General features: G+C 33.4%; 1 protein-coding gene across 1 annotated transcript in view; it reads right to left on the bottom strand.

Moving 5' to 3' along the window:
- Nucleotides 1–1,798: 1,798 nt before the first annotated feature.
- The window catches only part of LOC129281823 (organic cation transporter protein-like), a 32,118-nt gene continuing 23,259 nt past the window's right edge, over nt 1,799–10,657 (bottom strand). Inside the window, exons 7-12 of the mRNA XM_064095589.1 lie at nt 10,494–10,635; nt 8,409–8,509; nt 5,279–5,493; nt 4,516–4,624; nt 3,772–3,981; nt 1,799–2,991 (exon numbers count right to left, since the gene is read on the bottom strand). Of these exons, the coding sequence (XP_063951659.1) occupies nt 2,889–2,991; nt 3,772–3,981; nt 4,516–4,624; nt 5,279–5,493; nt 8,409–8,509; nt 10,494–10,635 (880 nt within the window). The 3' untranslated portion in view covers nt 1,799–2,888. The remainder of the gene's footprint in view (nt 2,992–3,771; nt 3,982–4,515; nt 4,625–5,278; nt 5,494–8,408; nt 8,510–10,493; nt 10,636–10,657) is intronic.

Genomic DNA, 10,657 nt, shown 5'->3' with positions numbered 1-10,657 from the left:
TAGTTTTTGTGGCTCAACTTACCCCCGAAGGTGGCACAACTTACCCCACAGATGGGGCAAGTTGTGCCACTTGACATCGTTTTTTTCAAAGGTCACAACGACTTTCAGTGTGGGGGTAGAAAGTTGAATATAGGTGAAAAAGATTTCCCAATAATCATATTTAAAGGCAAGGTACTTATTTCTACAATATCATTAGTCATATCAATTCTATCATGCAAAATGCAAAAAGTGTCACAACTTACCCCGCCTTCCCCTACTCATATTCAGCACTCAAAATTAACTGTAGTCTGTATCTTTCAAAACATTGAAAACAAATCTAATATTGTCTCAAAATTTACTGTCTTAAAAACATGAAAATCATGAAGATCATGATAAATGATAATCACTAAACCCTTCATTTGGGCAATTCCATAAATATGAACGTCCGACCCCCCAATATATGGGACCCTCATGAAATTTTCTGTCTCTGATTTCTTGTTCTTTTGACAGTCTGAAATGTTCTCAAAGAACCCTGACTTGGTCAGTTTATGAAGTGAATTAAGACTTGAGAAAAATGGGGGTCGGACGTACAAAAAGGTTGATCATTAATGGAATTACCCATTTGTATCCATTTTGTTGCCCTCTATCTCCCCCATGCCATTTGTTCCTATAGACATTTTGCGTCATAGACCTAATCGAGAAATGTGAAACACGAAAGGGAAATGTGGATTAATAGCACCGCATTAAAATACCCGTTTCATTTCAAAATCTTACTGGAAGCAAACAGCTGCCAACAAAACTAATTGGCGTACTGCAATAATGTACTGTTTCCCCGATGCTGTTCAACCTTTCAATAAAGATACGATATATAGCAAATTCGGCGACACTGAAGTTGCTTGTGGCATGTATATTGAATACATTCAGGGGCCGCGGAACCGGGGGGGGGGGGGGCTGGGGGGGGGGCTTCAGCTCCCCCACTTTTTTCCAAAACCGTGTACAAAAACGTAAAAATGACCATATGATTGTGATTTTTAGCATGGTCAGCCCCCCCCCCACTTTTGGCTCAGCCCCCCCCCCCACTTTGAAAACCGTTCCGCGGCCCCTGACATTGTGTGAGGAATGATGTTTGAAGAAAGCTCATTGTACATGTAAAAGCAAACTTGATGGGTTTTTTACCTATTCCTCATCATGGTGACTGTAAATAAAGATTGTTTTCCAAATTAATGCATGTCAATAAAAAACGGCAATGGATTAATTCTAAGGCAAAACAAACATCCATAGAAATATGCAATTAACCACCATCAGATCCAAATATAAAAATATAAGATTACAAAATATCTTAAAATTATAGCAAGCAATGCTATATTGTCTTAAAAAAGTAATTTCTGGGAAGATATCACGAAATGAATTCAAGACTTTATTACGAATTACTATAATGCCCATGCTTTTGATGCACTTTATTGATTGATCCATATTTCTGTCCCTTTGGTCGACTTATAACATTTGCTAAGCGTCCAACATAGAACAATTAAAATTATTGATAAATCAAAGATATATGACCAGCTTGTCTTTTTATTTATTTTATAGAACAGAAAAGGGGGTTGGCCCACACTTAATTAGTAAATTAACATTAAACCAATGCAGTTCAATAAATGAAAAGAACATATGTTTTTCTCTGACTTGGATATTGTCATTTTTTATTTCCATTTTTGGGGAGGGTAATTTTCACCCCTTGTACTTAAGATCAGTCACTCGCACTCATTTAGCAATCAAATATAACCAGTCAACAAGATCGTATCTTTCAACAATGAAATTGAAATCAGTTTGTCTTTGAATACTTTTTAATTTCTTTCATGTCGGGAGGATACCGTAAAGTATTAATGAATGCAATAAATTTGGTTTTATGATCATGCAATCTATATTTCATAGATAGGAAATCATTCGAAATTATTCGATATATGACGAGCTCACTTGCAAAAGGGGTTAGGTTCATTTTTCATCAAATTTGATTTTTTGGTCGCAATGTATAGATTTTTTGTAGCTCTATAAGGTGATACCAAAGAAAAGTTGAAATTCCTATTCAAAAGTGATCAAAAATGGCAAAGAAAAATTACTTTTTTTTCAAAAGGGGTTAGGTCCATTTCAGTTTAGTTGCATAAGGGATTAGGTCCACACCGAATTTTTTTTGAAAAGAATATTTTAAAAAATATGAATAAAAGTAAATTTCTTTTATACCCAATTTTATGTTGTCATGGTAGGGAATCTTGAAAATTTAGTTTCGCATAAGAATATGCAATTTCCTTTTGCAAACAAACTCTTCTGAAGAGCTCATTTGTCAAAAGGGGTTAGGTCCATTGTTCATAAATTTTATTGTTTTCTGTCTCAAAACCTCTAAATTTTTAGTCGCTTTTATGAAAACAAAGAAAATTTGAAATTTACATGAAAACGTGAATAAAAGTGGCAAAGAAAAATCACTTTTTTAATCAAAATAGATTGGATTCATTTCAGTTTACTTGCAAAAGGGTTCAGGTCCAGAATTTAAAGAAAAAAATTGAAGACAGGTAGATTTCTTTTATACCAAATTTTATGTTCACATGATAGGGTAGTACATCATGACAATTTAGTTTCTCATGAGAATATTGCAGTAAGTGAGAATAAAAAACATGGTTTTTCTCAGAATGGTCCAAAGTGGACCTAAGCCCTTTTGAAACTAAACTCTTCATATATTATGAATATATCTTTTAAAGTAAAATATTACAAAAAATCAATCAACAAAAATGATTGATTTATAAAACTCTCATTCCATTCTCATTCGATATGATTCCGGATCTACTTGCAATCTCCTAGTTATTCAGATAATTGGAAACAGATCTACACAATCGTCGCCACTATTCGGCTATATAGCTGACTCAGACTGCAACTTCACTTTTGTCGCCAATCCTATTCGCAACATCTGTATCCGATTTATCAACACCGTTAACCGCGTACGGTAAATCAGCTGATGACGGTAACCTGAAAAGTCAAAACAATAAGGGGTATGTTACTTAGAATTTACCAGATAGTTAGAAATACGAAGATGACTCAACAAACCTGCCCCAGCCCCCCCCCCCCACCCAGCCAAAAAGAAGAAATATATATGTAATAATAAAAAATAAAAAAATAAAGATAAAGTTTAAAATGAAATAAAACCATTAAAATGAAAAATGGGAATAAATGAAGTGATGTGAAAATGTGAAATGAAATAAACAGATTAAATCAGAAGGCCTAATCAGAACGCAGGAAATTTGATAAGTAATCAAATGGGTGATGGGAGGAAGAGACATTTTGCTTCAAGGCAATGATGACAATTATTATAGAAGTTAATACGTTGAATGCGCGATAACAACAAATGCACTGGCTTGCAGAAAGGAGCTCTGGCCTCAAAAAAGTTCAGCGCCCAAAGGAGAAAAAGAAATATCAAATGAAAGAAAATTATAGGAAACAGAGAAATATATCATTTGTTAAATATCATGTCAAGACATATCACGAAATAAGATCTTTGTACTAAATAGGCAAAATTTTTTGCTCATTTACAACTTTCTCAAAATTTTCACAAACACGCCTTGCTGTGCTCCCTCAAAGTTTCTGCTCTGACCAAGTAGAAATTATTTCAGACACAAACTTTAGCACTTCAGGTGGACTTTGGGGACGGTCCAGGTGGGTTTGGAATAGTGATAATGGTGATTAAAGAAAAAAAAAGCCCCAAAGATTACAACAATATCTCAAAATGTAATTCTTACAGCCTTCACTTACTTTCCAAAGTTCTCGCCATCTTGGACGGTCTCCGGTAGTTCTTTGCCCCTAGTCTCGGGTAGAAAGATACATAATAAGCTGGATAGGACTGTACAGGTTCCGAATATGAGAAGCGGAGCATGGATCCAGTAGTCAGCTGTTAAAAGCACCATAGGGGATAAGATGTTAGCAACGCGTCCTGTCATTGAACACATTCCCAAACCAACGGCCCTGCATGCATGGAGATAGAGAGAAAAATAACAATTTCGAACACTCAAACGGTTGAAGAAATGTAATTTAGAATCCGTTTTCAAAAGATTTCTTCGATATAGCGTGCTTATTCACTCGGTCATCTAATGTACCTTATCTCCAAACTATTTTCATTTATTTTACTCCTAACAAAATACAAATCAAGAAAAATACGATAAACAAAATTGCGCCATCGTTATAGTTGAAATAAATAACTAGCATGTTATATTCAGGCTAATTTCCGCGTTTCGGTTTATGCATTACTTTTGTTAAATCTACTCCTAATATTTTTTTATATAATTTTTATATTTGCTGCTATTCTTGACTAAAGAAATATCAATAAATACCAGTCATGTTTGTGATTAGATTATGGTAGACAGCAATTTTGGGTTTCGTTTTTTTTTCTTGGACGCACATAATATCGATAAGATCTTAATCCCATGGGAATAGGTTTCCAATAGAAAAAGTAAATTTATTAAATAACTTGGTAACTTGCATATTATATTGTATATTCACCTCAATGTGGTTGGGTATAGTTCTATGGTGTAGAGATAGATAAGAGCGAATGCACAAGAGATTCCAAATTTCCCAACAAAAGCAACTCCAGCTCTGGATGGACCACTCGCTTTTAAAAATGAGAAATGAGGAACAAAACTATATAAGCATTGATAAAGCGATAATAAATAACACAACCCAAAATATGAATTTGTAGAGAAGCCATCTAATATGATAATATCGTTCAATCTAGTAATCTGCCGAAAACTGGCTAGCGAGGCCGAATAATTCCCACTGCATAAATGAAATAAATGGGATATTTAATATAATGAATTGATAAACCAGCACCGAAGTAGATGCTCCGTATGCCTATATATTTTTCGAAATCTTTAAGTTAATCCTATATTACTTTTTTTTAAGACCTTCATTCCACCAGGGCGAATAGTTCCTACCAATAAAACTGTTTGTGAGAACGGTTCATATAGCTCATTATTACGAAGCTTTGGTTTTCTAAAAACTAACAAGATACATACTCCGAAAGTTCGAAATCGAAGTAAGGTTTGTATAATTCATCAATTGTTTTCGTTTAAAAACATCATTTTCAGACTATCCAACCTTCAGGCGAATAAACTTAGAAATACAATGCCAAAAAATAATATTCAGATTAAAGAACTATTTTCGAAATAACAAACATCACTGAATATCTAATGTGCAACGAACCTGATGAATAAACGCGCTTACAACGCGACCCCCTATGATGTCTATCTACATTGTATTAGCTTACGTATGAAGATAGTCAGAAGGCATGCTAGCCCTCCAGTCAACAGTGTGATGACCGTGCTTTTCTTCCTGCCGAACCAATGGTGCTCCGCAATGAAGATGGATAAGGTGTATGCAGGGATCTCAATGGCGGCAGACACGAAGAATGAAAGGTATACATTGATACCAAGGTTGGATGTACTCAGATTTAAACCGTGATAGACAACGGCACACACTGACCTAGGGGTGTACATAAAGGGATATTCATACAAGGATAATATTAATCATAATAATAATGACAGTAATGATAATAATAATAATAATGATATAATAAATTAAACGTCATATTTCCCATGGAAACTGTTTTCCCAGCGGGATCTGTTTAACATGATAATTATCATTTTTATTATAACCCTGCTTTATCTGGGATGCCAAGGCGCTCTGCAGCATTCTATAGGAATTTCGTCCTACCGTGTACCCGGCCAGTCACCTCATCCATCACCTGGGTTGAGTGTAGCACAATGTGGGTAATTTTTTTGATGAAGGAATCGTACCCCCACATGCACAGACTGAAAGACGAGAGTCATAACCACTAGACGCCCCCACAATGATTGCAACTTTTTGTACACGATTTACCGTTAGACTTCTTGAAGGAACAAATATATTCAGAATATAAAATTCATTGCATTTTACAATCTTCTTTTCTGTAACTAAATGGGGGGGGGGGGGGATTTCGGTTGAAGGGGTTAGGTTGATGATGATTGAGACTTGAGGCAGAATAAGGGCAATCTTGAATAATGAGAAGAGATTACTATTCTACTGAATATTATTGTTGAATCACTATATAAGTGATTAACACGACATGGTGTCACCATAGCTGTATAACAAGCCATCTATTGTAGGACGCGAGTGAATATATACCCTACAGATTTTGTCTTTTTTCCCATTATCACTGAATAATGGTGGAGGGTTATCGTCGAAGTTCTTTACTTATTTTCTTCATAAGCCAACCTACTGCTAATCAGGATCATTGCCCTCCATTCATTAACAAGTAAGGTAAGCTCCCACAAAGAGGGCTATTTGTGGCGAATTTAGTAATTTCTTCTAAAGGGCACATTCTATAAGGCTCATGTCAGAAGGGGCAAAGTTTGTGAATAGCCTTTTGTTAGGGCCGGGACAATTACATCTACTTCATAAAAGGAAGGTAACAGAATGGAAGGAAATTCTATTTTCGTAATTCTCAATATCTCGACAGAAATTTCATAACACGAAAATTTTAAGTCAAGTTGTACCATATTCATTTAGAAAAAAAAAATATTCTAATGGAATAGTATGAAGTTCACATTAACGAGTGTTCCCACGAATTCTTGTCGAGATATTGTACATCATTACCATGTATATACATCATGATGAATGGTATATAAATACAAAATAATAATATAAATACAAACTCATTACCATGCATACAGCATGATGAATGGTATATAAATACAAAATAATAATATAAATACAAACTCATTACCATGCATACATCATGATGAATGGTATATAAATACAAAATAATAATATAAATACAAACTCATTACCATGCATACATCATGATGAATGGTATATAAATACAAAATAATATAAATACAAACTCATTACCATGCATACATCATGATGAATGGTATATAAATACAAAATAATAATATAAATACAAACTCATTACCATGCATGCATCATGATGAATGGTATATAAATACAAAATAATAAAATAAATACAAACTCATTACCATGCATGCATCATGATGAATGGTATATAAATACAAAATAATAATATATAAATACAAACTCATTACCATGCATACATCATGATGAATGGTATATAAATACAAAATAATATAAATACAAACTCATTACCATGCATACATCATGATGAATGGTATATAAATACAAAATAATAAAATAAATACAAACTCATTACCATGCATGCATCATGATGAATGGTATATAAATACAAAATAATATTATAAATACAAACTCATTACCATGCATACATCATGATGAATGGTATATAAATACAAAATAATAATATAAATACAAACTCATTACCATGCATACATCATGATGAATGGTATATAAATACAAAATAATACTATATAAATACAAACTCATTACCATGCATACATCATGATGAATGGTATATAAATACAAAATAATAATATAAATACAAACTCAATTACCATGCATACATCATGATGAATGGTATATAAATACAAAATAATATAAATACAAACTCATTACCATGCATACATCATGATGAATGGTATATAAATACAAAATAATATAAATACAAACTCATTACCATGCATACATCATGATGAATGGTATATAAATACAAAATAATATAAATACAAACTCATTACCATGCATACATCATGATGAATGGTATATAAATACAAAATAATAATATAAATACAAACTCATTACCATGCATACATCATGATGAATGGTATATAAATACAAAATAATATAAATACAAACTCATTACCATGCATACATCATGATGAATGGTATATAAATACAAAATAATAATATAAATACAAACTCATTACCATGCATACATCATGATGAATGGTATATAAATACAAAATAATATAAATACAAACTCATTACCATGCATACATCATGATGAATGGTATATAAATACAAAATAATAATATAAATACAAACTCATTACCATGCATACATCATGATGAATGGTATATAAATACAAAATAATAATATAAATACAAACTCATTACCATGCATACATCATGATGAATGGTATATAAATACAAAATAATATAAATACAAACTCATTACCATGCATACATCATGATGAATGGTATATAAATACAAAATAATATAAATACAAACTCATTACCATGCATACATCATGATGAATGGTATATAAATACAAAATAATATAAATACAAACTCATTACCATGCATACATCATGATGAATGGTATATAAATACAAAATAATATAAATACAAACTCATTACCATGCATACATCATGATGAATGGTATATAAATACAAAATAATATAAATACAAACTCATTACCATGCATACATCATGATGAATGGTATATAAATACAAAATAATAATATAAATACAAACTCATTACCATGCATACATCATGATGAATGTGCGTCTGCGCAGACTACGATGGCGGAATATCTCTGTGAAATTCGGCTTCCGTTCTTTGCCATCTGTCTCGGCCTTTAACTGTATATCATGAGCAAAATTATGCAGAAAATTGTAGGTTATGGGAATCATTCAAAAGAAAGGAAAAGGGATTAAAATTCGACCTGAATACCCTATTGTCCTCACTAAATCTCGCTATGATGAGCCACTCCTTTGCAATAAATAGCCCATTGCAACCTGTTTGTGTGCCGTCTTATATCTTTCTTCCTGTCAATTTCTTTCTTTCCTTCCTCCCCTTCCTTTTCCTCTTTATGATTTCACTCCTATTTATTCTTTCTCTCTATTCTTCTGATTGCATGGAAATCAATTTTATACGATTGTAGAACTAAACAATGCAAAACTAGATTTAGTTATTCATTGACTTCTAAATCGTACTGAACCGGCATTGCAATCTGAAGAAATAGTTTCTTTCTGGATTTCTTCCTTGTGGCTTCCCGCCCTTCTTTTCCTTTTTTAAAATCTTTATTCTCCTCACCTTCTCTCCTGCTTCTGTCTGCTTTACTACAGTGCGAGTCAGAAAATGTTAAACTTTTTAAATTAAGTATTTAAAAAGAAAATGAGGGATTCAGAGAGAATTTCTACCATGTATATGGATAGAGTAAATATTCCTTTGTCAGTTGGTAAAATTTGTTTTAGTGCTCTTGTTATGGTTGAGTGCACAACAGCCATGGTGTCAAAAGTGTCAAAACCCATTTGTACCAAGTCAGGTGATTACCTGCTGAAACAGAGACAAAAGCATTCACACAAACAATTAGCGTTAAGTTTATAAGTATGTTTATTAATCAAGAAAAATAAACAAGAGAGCCAGTAAATCAATAAATTATCCTGACTGAAAAGTTCATTTTCATTGTCACACAATTTGGACAAGGATCCCGCCTTCAATCTTCCACATGTTGCTCTGATGATACGCTGCTGCAAGTCATCCAGATTTGCAGGTGGGGTGCTGTACACTTTTGACTTAAGGTACCCCCAGGCGAAGACAGGCAGACACTTCCCAGGGCCATGGCAGCAATGCTCCATCGAGCTCAGAAGTACATCGAGAGAAATGGACAACGTGTGGAAGATTGAAGGCGGGAAGCTTTGTCCAAGTTATGGCCAAAATGACAATGAAAGGGAACTTTTCAGTGAAGATAATTCATAGATTTAATGGTTCTCTTGTTTATTTTTCTTAGTAAACATATGCATAAACTTTACGCTCATTATTGTGTGAATTCTTAATTTTGTCTCTGTTTCAGCAGGTTCACCTGAATTGGCGCAAATTCACCTGAATTGGCGCAAATGGGTTTTTACACCTTTTCAAACAATGGCTGTCGTGCACTCAACCATAACAACATTGAAACAAATTTTACCAAGTGACAGAGGAATATTTACTCTATTCATACATGGTAGAAATTCTCTCTGAATCCCACATTTCTTTAAATAATACTTAATTTTAAAAGTGTAACATTTTTTTGACTCGCACTGTTTTTTTGCGCGAAAAGAAGTATTACTAGTAATCGTCAACGTTACAAAGGCACGCTAAGCTTATACGGGTTTTTTTTCGCGCAAAAAGATATATCTATAAGAATTAATCATCAACGTTAAGTACATTCAATTTAAGCTTGTACGGATTTGTTTAAGGTGTATACTGTGATTAAAATCAAGAAACTCACATTCTAAAATATGAAAATGTTTAGCCCACATTAAAAGTTTGGAGTTGCAACCGTTTGTAAATATTGCATTTACCACTTTAAATGGTTCGACCCAACACTTAAATTGGTGGATTCAGAATATGCAAGGTTGGATATAACATTTGAAAAAGGTTGTCACCCCTCCAACCTTTCAATTGTTGCTTAACATTTCATTTTTATAGAATAATGTAGCACTCTAGTATTCAAATCGTTCTTGAAGCCATACACACGCAACAATACGAACAGTTTTATGAATACCCCCCCCCCCCACCCCCGATGACAATTATTTCTCAATACGCGTGGAGAGTATTCATTGTATTTTATATTCATCTTACGTTTTGCTTGACATCGTCAAGTTCGTCGAGGAAACCTTCTGGAAGCTGAACCTTGTTAACCTTGGCAGCGTGTTCGATGATCTTCTTCGCTTTCTCATTCTCCCCTTGGCTTAATAACCAGCGAGGTGACTCTGGGAGGAAACTGATCAAGGATTGGTTGTTTG

Source organism: Lytechinus pictus, chromosome 2 (assembly GCF_037042905.1).
Source record: "Lytechinus pictus isolate F3 Inbred chromosome 2, Lp3.0, whole genome shotgun sequence".
Taxonomy (NCBI): Eukaryota; Metazoa; Echinodermata; class Echinoidea; order Temnopleuroida; family Toxopneustidae; genus Lytechinus; species Lytechinus pictus.
This window is presented reverse-complemented; position numbering and strand designations above follow the sequence as displayed.